General features: G+C 41.1%; 1 protein-coding gene across 2 annotated transcripts in view; it reads right to left on the bottom strand.

The window, feature by feature from the left end:
• Oga (O-GlcNAcase) overlaps positions 1-15,277 on the bottom strand; it is a 38,957-nt gene that overhangs the window by 5,922 nt on the left and 17,758 nt on the right. For both annotated transcript variants that reach the window (XM_048439110.3, XM_085694011.2), the window contains exons 9-14: positions 14,525-15,138; positions 12,896-13,070; positions 9,518-9,603; positions 8,451-8,555; positions 5,499-5,584; positions 4,870-5,062 (exon numbers count right to left, since the gene is read on the bottom strand). In XM_048439110.3, the coding sequence (XP_048295067.1) occupies positions 4,870-5,062; positions 5,499-5,584; positions 8,451-8,555; positions 9,518-9,603; positions 12,896-13,070; positions 14,525-15,138 (1,259 nt within the window). The remainder of the gene's footprint in view (positions 1-4,869; positions 5,063-5,498; positions 5,585-8,450; positions 8,556-9,517; positions 9,604-12,895; positions 13,071-14,524; positions 15,139-15,277) is intronic.

Below are 15,277 nucleotides of genomic sequence, written 5' to 3'. Positions count from 1 at the left end.
GTTCAATTCCCAGCAACCACATGGTGGCTCACAACCATCTGTAATGGGGTCTGGTGCCCTCTTCTGGCCTGCAAACATACACACAGACAGAATATTGTATACATAACAAATAAATAAATATAAAAAAAAAGAAAATAAAATGAAAATCTAAGTCAGTTATTCAGAGGACAGGAATATCTTGAGTTCAAAAGTTCAAGGTTAGCCAGCGCAATATAATATATTAAAATCCCATTTCCAAAAAACCCCTGACAGAGTCAATGTGGCACTCTGAAATAGACAGTGGAACAAAGTAAAGATGACAGTAGGAAAACTGGTGAACAGTCTGGAATTAGGATAATACTGATGTGTTTCTTAGGCTTGAGAAATGTCAAAAATAAACAAGGGACAGACTGGAACTCTTTACTAACTGAAAAATGTCTGGAAATCTACAAATTATTTATGATAACTTAGAAAATTATCACACACACACACACACGTGAATAGACTTACAATAGAATAAAAGAATCATGGTTTTCCCTTCAATTCACATGTCTTATTTAACTAAGCTAAGAAACAAGGTGCTGTGAGATAACGTTCTTGTATACTGTAAAGATTTATCACTCGTATTGTTTTAATAAAATGCTGACTGGCCAGTAGCCAGGTAGGAGGTATATGTGGGCTGACCATACTAAGAGAATTCTGGGAAGGAGAAAGGCAGAAAGGCAGTCATCAGCTAGCTGCAGAGGAAGCAAGATGAATGCTAACTGAGAAAAGATACCAAGCCACGTGGTTAAACATAAGAATTAAGAGTTAATAAGTGTAAGAGCTAGTTAGTAATAAACCTAACTACCAAGCCAAACAGACTGTAATTAAGCCTCTGTGTGTTTAACACTGTATGGCTGTGGAACTGAGTAAGACAGAAACTTCCATCTACAAAAAGGGGCTGCAGATGCAGGACAGTGACAAAGCCGAGGTCTCACTGTAGGTGCATCACTGAAGCAAAAGGGATTCCCATCAACAAACTGGGCTGCCTGGTCAAGGTCTTGCTGCTCAGACCTAGAGGAAATCAACCTGTTTGCTTGGCCCATCAAGGAATTTGAGATTACTTTTTCCTGGGAACATCCCTTTAAGGATGAGGTTTTTTGTTTGTCATTTTTTGCTTTGTTTGTTTGTTTTTGCCAGTGTGAAAGCAGATCTGGGCCAAGCAGACCAGGCTTAGGGCTTGTGTCACTAATGGGGATTCACTCCAGTCCTGTTGGTCTGATGATGAGCACTCCAGGGAGGTAGCTATTGCTATCCAAGGGGCCGTCGTTACCTTGTCAAGCTTTCTACTGTCCTTGTGTAGAGAGGCTACAGGGGGCACAAGACTGGTAAGTATCAGATTGTGCCGTGCAAGGCGACAGGGTTCTGTGGCCCCACAGGCACTGGCACCATCACTGCTCCTATGCTCTAGATGCTGCTGCCAACAGCCAGTACTGACAACGACTACACACCAACCAGAAGCTGTACTGCTACCCAGGCAAAGGCTTATTGCTGTCTGATGCCCCAACCTCCAGAAAGAGACTGTGTTCACCAAGTCTCCCTATCAGGAACTGCCCAACCATCCTGTGAAAACTCATACTAAATTCTCCACTCAAGAGACTCAGGCTGCAGTTGTGGTCACTACACTGGACTGTTAAAAAGGCAAAATGAATTAAGACAGTTAAAAAACACAAGCAGCTGCCAAGTGGTGAGTCTTACCTATAACCTTAACATTTGGGAGGCACAGGAGGGAGGAACAGGAGTCCAAGGCCAGCTTTGAATTCAAGGACAGCCTTTGAATTCAAGGACAGACCCTGACTCAAAAAACAAACACAAAAACAAAAAAGCCCAGAAGTGCTGGAAAGATGGCTCAGCAGTTAAAGGTTCTTGCTCCCTTCCAGAGGACCCAGCACACACGTCACAGCACACAGCCATATATATGTAACTCCAAGTGCACAGACATACATGCAGAAAAAATACCCACACACATAAACTTTTAAAAAATTAAAACAAGCCAATTGGTGGTGGTGAACGCCTTTAATCCTAGCACTTGAGAAGCAGAGGCAGGTGGAACTCTGGGAGTCTGATGCCAGCCTGATCTAACAAAGCAATTTCCAGGACATACAGGGATGTTACACAAAGAAACAATGTCTCACCCCAAAAATGCTACCAAAGAACTTCTACAACTCATAAAGACTTTCAGTAATATAGTAGGATACAAGATTAACTATAAAAAAAGAAATCAGTAGCCCTCCTACGCACAGATGATAAAAGGGCTGAAAAAGAAATCAGAGAAACATCACCCTTCACAATTGCCACAAACAGCATAAAATATCACAGAGTAATTCTAACCAAACAAGTGAAAGACGTGTATGACAAGAACTTTAAATCTTTGAAAAAAGAAATTGAAGAAGACATCAGAAAGTGGAAAGATATCCCATGCTCTTGGGTAGGTAGAATTAACATAGTAAAAATGGCAATCTTATTACCAAAAACAATCTACAGAATCAATGTGATGCCCAGCAAAATTCTTCAAAGACCTTGAAAGAATGGTACTCAACATCATATGGAAAAGCAAAAGAGCCAAAATAGTCAAAACAATCCTGGGCAATAAAAGAACTCCTGGAGGCATCACAATCCCTGACTTCAAACTCTACTACAGAGCTACAATACTGAAAACAGCCTGGTATTGGCATAAAAACAGACAGAAGGACTAATGGAACCAAATCAAAGACCTGGATATTAATCCACACACCTTCGAACATCTGATTTTTGACAAAGAAGCAAAAAATATCAAACGGAAAAAGAAAGCATTATTTAATAAATGGTGCTGGCATAACTGGATATCAACATGTAGAAGAATGAAAATAGACCCATATCATGCACAAAACTCAAGTCCAAATGGATCAAAGACCTCAACATAAAGCCAGCCTATCGGCGAATCAATCCCATACCAGTTATGTTTTAAGGGGTTATTTATTTTGGGGGGTAAAACTTACATACACCATAAACCGTCAGGAAGGGAGCCTAGTCGCAGGAGCCGGGAGCAGGAGCCAGGAGCAAGCACCGGAATCAAGAGGAACCAAGAGGGCCTGATCCGGATCTGCTTCTCTTTTTAAAAGAGAAATATACCACGCCCCAGTGGGCTGGTATTTCAGCAGCTATTGGCTGACGGAGCGGAAGTCGCTCTCCGCTGCACTGTGGGCTCATATTTTAGCGACTATTGGTTGAGGCAGCGGAAGTTACTCCCATAACACCAGCCACACTGAACCTTATAGAAGAGAAAGTGGGAAGTACACTTGAACACACTGGCACAGGGAACTACTTCCTAAATATAACCCCAGCAGCACAGACACTAAGAGAAACAATTAATGGAATCTCCTGAAACTGAGAAACTTTTGTAAAGCAAAGGACATGGTCAACAAGACAAAACGACAGCCTACAGAATGGGAAAAGACCTTCACTAACCCCACATCAGGCAGAGGTCTGATCTCCAAAATATATAAAGAACTCAAGAAATTGACACCATAAGAACAAATAATCCAATAAAAAAATGGAGTACAGACATAAACAGAGAACTCTCAACAGATGACTCTAAAATGGCTGAAAGACACTTAAGGAAATGTTCAACATCCTTTGCCACCAGAGAAATGCAAATCAAAACAACTCTGAGATTCCATCTTACACCTGTAAGAATAGCCAAGATCAAAACTGATGACAACTTATGCTGGAGAGGTTGTGGGGAAAAGGGAACACTCCTGCATTGCTGGTAGGAATGCAAGCTGGTACAACCCCTTTGGATGTCAGTGTGGCGATTTCTCAGAAAATTAGGAGACAACCTTCCTCAAGACCCAGTAATACCACTTTTGGGTATATATCCAAAGGATGCTCAATCGTGCCACAAGGACATGTGCCCAACTATGTTCACAGCAGCTTTGTTTGTCATAGCCAGAACCTGGAAACAACCTAAATGCCCCTCGATCGAAGAACGGATAAGGAAAATGTGGTACATTTACACAATGGAGTACTACACTACAGAAAAAAAGTTAACAGCTTGAATTTTGCAGGAAAATGGACAGAGCTAGAAAACATTATTTTGAGTGAGGTAACCCAGACACAGAAAGACAATTATCACATGTACTCACTCATAGGTGGTTTTTAAACATAAAGCAAAGAAAGCCAACCTACAAACCACAATCTCAGAGAACCTAGACAACAATGAGTAACCTAAGAGAGACTTACATAGATCTAATCTACATGGGAAGTAGAAAATAGAAAGACAAGATTTCCTGAGTAAATTGGGAGCACGGAGACCTTGAAGGAGGGTTGAAGGGGGAAGGGGAGAGGCAGGGAGGGGAGCAGAGAAAAATGTAGAGTTCAATAAAAATCAATAAAAAAAAACCAATGTCTCAAAAAACAAAAGAACAAAAGTCAAAACAAAAATTTAAACAAGTACCAAGATTATAACTGTGAGTACATCACACTAAATAAAGCATGTTAGTTTACCCGAGGCCATAAATTTAATCCTGATCAGAATTTAAAAAAAGTAAATCAAGTTAGTTAAGAAAGCACTGCAAGCTGGTTGTGGTGGCACACACTGTTAGTCTCAGTACACAGATGGTAGAGGCCAGCCTGGTACACCTGAGTTTTCCTTAAAAAAAAAAAAAAAAAAAAAAAAAAAAAAAAAGCACTGTACACTTTTAACTGTTTAAGTCGTAATTTCTCACTGGTGTAGAACTCATTACGTAGACCAGGCTGGCCTCAAACCTGCCTCTGCTTCCTTAGTGCTGAGAGATATGTGCCACCATATCTGGCAAGTTTTATATTTTAATTTCTAAAAATTATCATAATATAAAACCGTTGTATTACCTCAGCCTCTGAGAGCTCTTTGTCACCATTTGGTTTGGTATACTTCTCCTGCATGAAGGGAATCCAGGATATTTTGCATTTTTTAATGAAGGGGGTCACATCTACAGTGCCTAAGGCATAGCCACAAATGCCATCTTCATCTTCTAGGACGAAACAGTAATCCAGGCTGAGGGAAAGCAGCCCTCCTACTAACCTGATCGGAGGAAACAAAGTCAGAGTAAGCTTGCAAAGTATTAACACAAAATTCACAATTCAGTGATTCAAGGTCCAAAGTTTTTGTGTTTTTTTTTTTTTTTCTTTCAGACAGGTTTTCCCTGTATAGCCCTGGCTGTCCTGAAACTCACTCTGTAGACCAGGCTGGTCTCGAACTCTGAGACTCACCTGCCTCTGCCTCCCAAGTGCTGGGATGAAAGGTGTGTGCCACCACCACCCAGCAGGTCCAATGTACTTAGTCTATAAAAACTACCCTTTTGATAAAAGAAGCTGAAGACAGACATATACATTCACTTACACTCATTTTTTCAGATTTAACTAAGACTAAACTGGGACTTAAATAGCCTGTCAGTCAACACTTGCCCTTAACCTGCTGTATCAAACATCTATTCCCCAAACCCAAAACCATCACATACTTGTCTCCAATGAGGTCCGGCTGACTCTGAAAAGGTAAGCCCACTCCATCATCATACATTTCTCTGCAAATCTTGTACACGGAAGCCTGAAAACATAATCTAGTTAGGCAACACACCAAGACAAATGTCAAAAGGATGAATATAAAAACAGCCATGTGTGGTGGTACACAGAGGAAGTAGAGGCAGGAGAATTTGCAGGTTAAAATGGGCAACATACTGAGTTTGAGACAACTATGGATAATAAACCAACTGTCTGAGAAAAAGAATTACAAGTCTTGGGGGTGGGGGCCCGCGGGGGAATATGTATGGTCTGGCTTATCAGAATCATCACCTGGAGGTAGGAGGATCACCTTTCATTTTGTTTTTTTGCAAAGCAGGGTTTCTCTGTGTTGTCCTGGCTATACTAGAACTCACTGTGAGGACCAGGCTGGCCTCAAACTCAAGAGATCCACCTGCCCCTGCCTCCCAAGTGCTGGAATTAAAGGCGTTGACCACCCCCACCTGGCTAGAAAATTACTTTTATGAGGTATTGTTGAGATGGGCACGTAGCTCAGTGATACAACACTCACCTAGCATATGCAAGGTAATAACTACATCTGATACCTAGCACTAAAATTTTACTTATTAGGTCACACCTGTAAAACTACTCAGAAGCAGCAAGGCAATTAATAAAGACTGAAAACTTTTGCTAAAAACCTTTAATTTTTATTATTTTCAAAACTGTGGGGGGCTGGAGAGATAGCTCAGTGGTTAAGAGCATCGCCTGCTCTTCCAAAGGTCCTGAGTTCAATTCTCGGCAACCACATGGTGGCTCACAACCATCTGTAATGAGGTCTGGTGCCCTCTTCTGGCCTGCAGGCATACACGCAGACAGAATATTGTATACATAATAGATAGATAAAGAGGGTGGTTGAGCTCTTAACCATTGAGTCATCTCTCTAGTCTGGATGGGTTTTGAAAACTTTTTAAGAATCTCTCAATCTTTTTTTTTTGGTTTTTTTTTTGAGGATAGGGTCTCGCTACACACAGCCCAAGCTGGCCTGGACTAGATCCTCTGGCCTTAGACTCAAGTTCTGGGATGAAACTGGGGGGTCACAGGACCTGCTAATCTTTCACTTTTTGTAACAATACTTCCACGAAGCGTTTACACATGTTACTGTCTTTAAACAGAGTTGCCTACTTTCTTTAAATAGCTGATTGTTAACAGCCAGTAAGTAATTCACTACAGAAAATTAAAGATACATAAGAGAAAATCAGTCAAGGATAACACATAATTAAGACACACTGTTTTGTAATTTCTACAGTGAATTATTTTTATTCATTGAGCTTTCTTTAGACAGGTCTCACACCATAGCCTTAGAACTCATGTCCTAGAACTCACTATGGCTCAAGCTTGCCTTGAATTTGCACCAATTTTTCTGCCTCAACTTCTTGAGCACTAGGATTACAACCTTGAGCCACCAAAACACATCTGTTCATTTGACTTTTTAAATGGATATCTCTCTGCCTCCCTCAAATACTAGGGATTGAACCCAGGGCATCGTATGTGGTAGGCAATGAACGCTTGCTATGTACCCATCTCCAACCCTCATTTAATTTTCCTAAAGATTTACAATTTTATTAATGTGTATATATGTGTATTTGCCTGCACAAGTCTATATATGCACCATAGATTGTGGTATATATGTGTAGGAGCCCATGTGTCAAAAGGCAGCTCTGGAACCCCTGGAACTGCAGTTACCAGCAGTTGTGAGTTGCCATTTGGGTGCTGGGAATTGATCTCTAATTCTCTGTAATAGTATGTGTGCTTAACTGACGAGCCATCTCTCCAATCCAAACCCCCCAAAACAAACAAACAAACAAACAAACAAACAGGGTCTTACTATGCAGCTCTAGCTGCTTTGAATTCAGAGATCTGCCTGCCTCTACCTCCCAGGTACTGGATTAAAGGTACATGCCATCACACTCAGCCTTCATTTTGAGTTTTTAAAGGGAAGAATTAAAGGACTCAGCTTAAGTTATTAAAAGTTCTAAAAGAGATGCTGGAGAGATGGGTCAGAGGTTAAGAGCACTGGCTGCTCTTCTAGAGGCACTGAACACAATTCCCAGCAACCACATGGTATCTCACAATCATCTATAATGAGATCGTGTGCCCTCTTCTGGTCTGCAGGCAGGCAGAATGCTGTATACATACATAAAAAGTAAATAAATCTTTAAAAAATAAAAAGGTAAAATGCCTTAGGCTCCTCTTGAAATTTTTACTGAATTTACACCTCCAGGGTTCAGTGTTTTAGCTAACTTCTCCAGTCTCAGGTTGGTATTTTAAGAGCTGGGAGTTTAGTTACAATTCTGATCTGGAATTCCCACCCCCACCCACAAAGGGCCATCCACCTAAAGCTTGGTACTCACTGACAGGCCTCTGAAAGTTAGTGGAAGACCTATGAGGCCCTGTTGAATAAATTTAGGGCATACTTCTAAGGGTACAGTTTAACTGACTGACTCTGCTTTCTGGGGATCATGGTTAAGTAAGCAGCTTTATTTTGCTCTGTTCTGCCATTGCACCATGATGTAATGACACATTACATGGACCTGGCTGCCACAAATTGAAACCATAAAGCAAAATAAAGTCATCCTTTGTTTTTCCTTTTCTTAAGACAAGGTCACACCATGTAGCCTTGGATGGCCTGGAACACACTTTGTAGACCAAGTGGGTCTCAAAACCAGAGATCCAACTGCCTCTGCCTTCCACTCCTGGCTTTCTTGGGATTCTGGATGGCTGATTAACCCAAGGCTGTGTCAGTGATGGCTCCAAGTCTGATCCCTAAATCCGTAAGTACACAACTATATGAATAGTAGCTTAAGACACAGAAGCAATTCTTGCAACTATCTGGTTCAATGGAAAGCTGTGAGTGAACACTTAACCATATACCAAGTTGACAGACAGAAAATTACCTCATCTTTAGGAAAATAAGGTCTGATAGTATAAACTTTGGAGGTAGGAGTCAGTGGGGGCGGTTGAAAAAAGAGATCATTTGCTCCATCAATTGGCAACAAACGCTGTAGGAAGGAAAAAAAGGGAGACAGATTAGTTTTGAGAATACATCCATTTCTTTCAATGAGTGTGCACTGCAGATTACCAACTTAACATTAACTGGCTACTGCAGGCAGACCTAAAGAAGAGGGGTGGACTACACTTTACTAATATAATACCTCTTTCCTGGGGAAGGGGTGTTTCAGAATAGAAATTACCCAAACTGACTCACACAACTTTAATGGTATAATAATAGAAATTTAATTTTATAATAAAAACAAAAACTACTCCAATTATGATATAAATATTTGTTTTAAAAAACCAATCTTAAATGAACCATCTTTCTACTACAAGATGGCAGAACAGACTGTGAGGAGGAGAGGTTTGGTCTGAAGAGGGTTATCTGTCCAGGAGACGCTTTATCCCCAAAGCAATGCGCTTCAAGTTTGCTGTGCGCAGCAGAGCACCTGTTGAGGGGAGAAAAGTAGAGCACTGGAAAAGTCCATGAACAAATCTAGCAGCAAGAACCCTTCGCAGTCTGTTCAGACTGTCACCAGCAGAGTTTTTATTTATTTTTAAAGTGTATTGTATTTATTAAGGAACCAAGAAACTGCCCGTTAAGTCCTTTACTGTCTACTTGCATAACAAGCCATCTTTTTGCTCATGGAGTTTCCACTGGCAGACAAGCATGCGCGCATTGTGCATTGCGGGCGCAGATTTAAATGCTGTGCGACCTGCAAAGAAACAATGTGAAGTGTATACCTAGAGCCGCTGCGCTTCGCAGGCGCGGGGGGATTGACAGCATCTCCTTCAGAAATTACTGTGAAAGAGGAGGAAAATTTGATTTAAAATCCAGCTATGTAACTAAATTGAATTTGGGACTAGAAAGCCTTCGGCAGACCAATCCTTCCAGCCATCTGATGCGCAACATAAGGTTTCTCATAAAACAAAGAAAAATGTCAATTCAGTTGTGAATTCATATTGATACCTGGAACTCTCCTGCTAGACCACCTCTAAAGGCCCAGGGTTCTTGGTCTCCAATTAAGAACTGTGCTGAAGAATGACTACGACACCCTGTTGAGATCAGATCCAAGCGGAGAACGTTACGAGAAAGGGGATTTCCTGAGGTCTCAAATGTCCAACAAACTAACATACACTGGAAACAGCTCTCTAGAAGTACTAATCCAGGGTTTCAAGGTAAGGCTGTGATAATAACTATTTTTAAATTTATAATGGCATTTCAATACTTCTATTCCTTCCTCTGATTAATGGAAAACACTACTATCAGATCTAAGCTTTAATTATTGGAAGGAATGAGATTACCCAGTGAAGTTTCTATATTCTGCACACACAGCAATAAATCAAACAGCTGCTTATCTATCATGAAATTCTGTAACTATAACTGAAATGAATGATATAGAGACATTTTATTATCACAGCCCATGAAGGAACTGAATTAAACCTGTCTGAAGTCACATTTTACATTCTGGGAAGGGTAAGGAAAGGGAAAGGGGAGTTAATCTTGTCAGAAAACTTAAGGTCAGCAGAATACTGTGGACAAAAACAAAACAATGAAAAATTTGGTTTTCATCAACAAGGACAATCTAAATTTAGACATGGCCAGTTAGAATATCAGTCTGCCAAGCTCTGAGAACAAGAGAGAGCTAATTACTTTTCCTAATTTGTCCAGAGCTAAAAACACACATTTCTTAAAAGTGTGACAGTATATATTCTTCTAACCCTCTGCTACAACTTTTGCAATGTGATGAACACGTGTATCATGGGCTTTGAGGCCCAGGTGTAAGTTTTAAGGTTAACACTAACCGACCTCAAAAGCAATAAAGCCAACAACCAAGAGACAATGAAAAGCAAATGTTTTGGAACCAACCGAAAGCAGCCTGCCTGGTTTTCTGACAAGATATTAGCAGCGCAATACAGTTCTGTTCCATGGAAGACAGCGCTCTACCTCCTGCTCGAGGTAACAGTCTCATCAGTACAAGACACAGTGTGCTAGTCAGACAGTCCCAAAGCAAACCAATTTTTTTGTTGACAATTCAGCCCATTAAGAGATCATGTCTGGGTTTGTTATCTTTTAAGGGTAGGGTAATTTAAAAAAATTAAAAAAAAAAAAAACAAGAAAAAGCAAACATAAACCTATAAAATGTAGTATTTGTAAAATAAGCATGAAATGGGTCAAAATTTAGACTACAAGTGCTTGCCCCATTCCGTAATTCAGTGATTTACACTGTAGAAAAAGAAAAAAAAAAAACAAAAACAAAACTACTACACTTCACAAACTTGAAGTTCAGCCAATTTCCCCTACCCTCCACTTTGAGACTCCAACATAACTAGCACTTCCAACTAGTACAGTAAAAAGCTGCATGTACGAAGAGCTGTGTAAATGAAAACATGGTTAATGCCTCAGACGCTGCGCAAACGTGACTTCAGTTCATGTCTACTGCCCTAATTTATTCTACCTGAGCTACCTCACAGACACAGCCTTTCAACTTAAACTAATTAATCATGACGCGCTGTGAACATCTGCCGCTGTCCATCCAATAGTAGTAGACACTTGTGCTGAGGATTCTCCCATCTGTACACAATGGGGAAGAAGATAATAGAAGTCGTTAGTAATCAAAAGTACTGCATAGCCACATTCTTTAAAGGACTGAATGCCAGCTGGACTGGAGGAAGAAAGCGAAGGACTCTAGTCATGAGCCCGAAATTGGTCACGAAGACACTTTCTCTGTCACGGGCACTGTACATCTACTTGGACGTGATGGTGGTTATTTAAATTTTTTCTTTTGGTTTTTCAAGACAGGTTTCTCTGTAGCTTTGGAGCCTGCCCTGGAACTCACTCTGTAAACCAGGCTGGCCTCAAACTCAGAGATCCGCCTGTCTCTGCTTCCCGAGTGCTGGGATTAAAGGTGTGCGCCATTAACACCTCCTGGTGATGGCAGTTATTTAAAACTACAATGCTCTAGCGCTGAGACTGTATCAACTGGAAAAATTACTCAGGCAAAGATAGCATGAGGTGAGAAAGAAATAATACTGGATATAATAAAATTTTAACTTTCAGTAATTCTTGAATGGGGGAGAGTCACACTGAGGATTAAACCCTCAAATTTAATATTTTAAGTAATATATCCTCAAGCTCACTAATCTGGATTTCAGGCTCAAAATACCTAGGGGCCTTAGAGACTTAAAACGCAAATCCCTGTAAGGATTAAATAACTCCCTGGCAACAACCCTGGAAGGTAAGTGCTATCATTCAACAGTCAGTACAGAGATCTCCCCACGTCTACCCCAAGAGCCTGAAGAGACTGCTCCCAGCTAGACAGGGCTTTCTATCAAGGAATCCTAGAAAGAACCTTCATCAAACCTGCCGTGTTAATACACAGGACCACAGAAGGAATTCTCATAGTTTCTAAATCAGAGAGTCTTCCTTTTTTTAAATATTTAGGAGCCCAAAGGCATATGGGTGGAGAATTACAAATCTAACTACTCGGGATCTGACTGTGTTTCAGACCATCACTCAGCTCATGAACTCCCGTCACACTATTTCTGACTACTATGAAAACTGACACATCAGTTAGCCGTGCTGCCTGCTGTGTGCTGTAAGTCCATTGCACTGAAAACCTGGAAATGAAATGAGATTCCTGGAGAAACTTGGCCATGCTGGTGCTTTTTTTTTTTTAAACCAAGTTTAAGAATTTCCAAAAAAAAAAAAGGGGAAAAAAAAAAAAAAGGGAAAAAAAAAAGGAAGCACACAAAAGTCCACTGAACCAAGCAAGAGCTTATAGGGGACTGTAATTTCCATTTCATGCTAAAATCGATTACTTGGTAGAGGAATAAAGAAACAGCCACATGAAGTTATACCAAGTAGCACCAGAATAGCCTTCCACTAAAGCTCGCATGCGCACAGGGCTGGGAGGACAGCTTCCTCTTGCCAGGCCCCTAGGGGAGTTGCAGCACTAGTTCTAGTAAACACAGCACTAATGTTACCAAGACACAGCAAGCAGCAGAAAGCTTACAGTGTCGCATCTCATAGAGTCTCATCTCCAAATCAGGTCAATGAAGGACTTGGGGTTCCATCCAGGAAGCATTCAGTCAGAGCATGTTAAAGTCAGTACTTCTAACATATTTTCAAGGTATTTATAGAATTAGCCCAAGGGAGAAAAGTTAACATGCTCAACAAAATTACTAAAACTTTCAAGTTTTTCAACTATGTTCATCTTTAAGAAAAATCTAAGAAGTAAAAAACATGGAAATTTGCCAATTCCCTAAATGGTTTTCTCCCTGTGGGATAATTTTTTAAGTACAATATATAAGAATGAGGAGATAGGATTATTGCCGCAGCACCTACCTAACCACTGCACAAAAGACTTCACCATAGACATTATACTCTTGATATCCCAGACATAGGAGTACATGTCATACAGGATTGTCCTGTTGGCACAATTGGAGAGCCGAGTGAACATTCCCATCACTAGTGCACACATCTCTTCAAACTTGGCTGCTCGTGACCGCCACTCTTCAATCTATATGGGATTTTCAAAAAAAAAAGGAAGCAATGATTTTAAATTTAACAAAATAATCTAAGAGTTACAAACTTAGCCGTTTATCAGGCACATGCAATTTATCTTAAACATTAGTGAATCACTTATTTAAACTATAAGTGAACAATGAGCTTATCTCCCGAAACTAACAGAAAATATCTAGATAGACTTTCCTCCATTTCTTGTTTCTTTTCTTTTTTTGGTTTTTTGAGGCAGGGTTTCTCTGATAAACAGTCCTGTTGTCCTGGAACTTACTATGTAGACCAGTCTGGCCTCAAACTCAGAGATCCGCCTGCTTCTGGCTCCTGAGTGCTGGGATTAAAGGCGTGCGCCACCACTACTGCCCCGCAACTTCCCTCCGTTTCTAACAAGAAAGTCAAACTGTGAAGGTGAAGGTGCCAGATGTAGAAAATTTCCCATTTATTTTACAGAACACATTCTAAAATTTGTTTTACACCAGCTATAGTACTCTACTTAAGAATCACACAAGTGGAGAGATGCTCAGAAATTTAGTACACTTGTTACTCTCGCAGAGGACTCAATTTGTTTCCCAGCACCCATAAAGTGGCCTCCCAAACACCCGTAACTCTAATCCCAGTCCCAGGAGATATGATGCCCCTCTTCTGGCCTCAGGCACCAGGCATAAATGTGGAGCACATACACACATTCAAGCAAAACACTCCTACATACATAAAAGTAATTTCCGCATGGCTGAGGGGTAAAAAGGAAGAAGCTAAACTTTATCACTTTTTTTTTTGGGGGGGGGGGGGTCAGGGTCTCCTATAACCCAGGCTGATCAAACTCAAGATGTAGTGGAGAACAGCCCTGAACTCTGGGATCCTCTGCTTCTATTATTTAAGCACTAGAACCACAAGTAAGAACAACCACACCAGACATATATGGATGCTTCTTTTGCTGTAGGTGAGATGAGGGGTTTCCACAATCCCAACACTTGGGGAGCTGAGCCAAAAGGACTACCTCCAGCTCACAACATATGGAGAATCTGTCTCAAACCCAGCAACCCACACCAGGTGGCTCACAACTGCTTCTAACTCTAGCTGTAAAAGGTCAAATGGCTCTGGCCTTTTTGAGAACCTGTATTCATTTTCCTACATGTGAACACAGACTGACACAGACACGCACACACCTACATCCAACTACAAATAAATCTTAAAGCCAGGCACCGGTGGCGGACCCCTTTAATCCCAGCACTCGGGAGGCAGAGGCAGGCAAATCTCTGTGAGTTCCAGGCCAGCCTGGCCTACAGAGAGGGAGTTCCAAAACAGCCTAGCCTACACAGAGAAACCCTGTGTTCAAAAACCAAAAGCAAGCAAACAAAAACAATCCCTTTAAAAGTGTTTTTCAGGCATTGTAAAGAAATCCCTGTGCATCTGGTCTCACTGTGAGAAGCCAGGGAGCGCAACAAGTATACTCACTTTTTCAGAGTCTTTCCCTTTGCAATTGACACTGACAACACTACTGTTTGCTCGAAGCCACTGAAATTCCCGTAACATCTGTGCTCCTTTGGGTCCATGCTCATAAGGAAGATAGAAGAGATCAGCAAGTAACTGTAAGTCCTCTAGAGTCACTGGCTCTGCAGTGTACAAAGGCTTTTCATTTGGACCAGGCACAAACTGCTCCTTGTTTGTTTGTTCATCAGTCTGCATAGGAGCAATATCGTTAATGCAATCTTCTTGCATAGACATCTCTGGGGATTTGGATTCAGCTATGCTCTCCTTATCTGTGTCCATTGGTTTCAATTCCTCCGCCATTTTAGCTTCAACAACTTCAGTTAGTATTTGATTGTCATTCTTGTGCTCTGGTTCTTCTTGCTTCTCTACTACCATATCCATGGGTTCCTCATCTGGCTGTTTCTTTTCTTCTTCCTTGGTCAGAGCTGAAGGCTCACCACTCAGAGCTGCTCCCTGGCTCATAATAGGCTCCTGGTAAACTGTTGTAACTACGGTCGTGGCATTTAAAGAGGGGGCTGCAACTAGAGGAGTCCCGTCAACTACACTTGCCTTAGCTCCACTGTGTGCAACCTGCCTACCTACCGAAGGGAGAAAGGAGAAACAAAGGCAATCAAAATTAAAAACAGAACTACTTAGACTTACTAGACTTTAAGAAAGGTTTTTTCCCCCAAGGCCAGGGAGACAGCTCAAAAGGTTAAGAAACTTGCCACCAAGCCC

This window comes from Myodes glareolus, chromosome 7, assembly GCF_982192425.1.
Source record: "Myodes glareolus chromosome 7, mMyoGla1.1, whole genome shotgun sequence".
Lineage (NCBI taxonomy): Eukaryota > Metazoa > Chordata > Mammalia > Rodentia > Cricetidae > Myodes > Myodes glareolus.
Note: the sequence above shows the minus strand (reverse complement) of the source record. Positions and strands in the feature narration are given on the sequence as shown.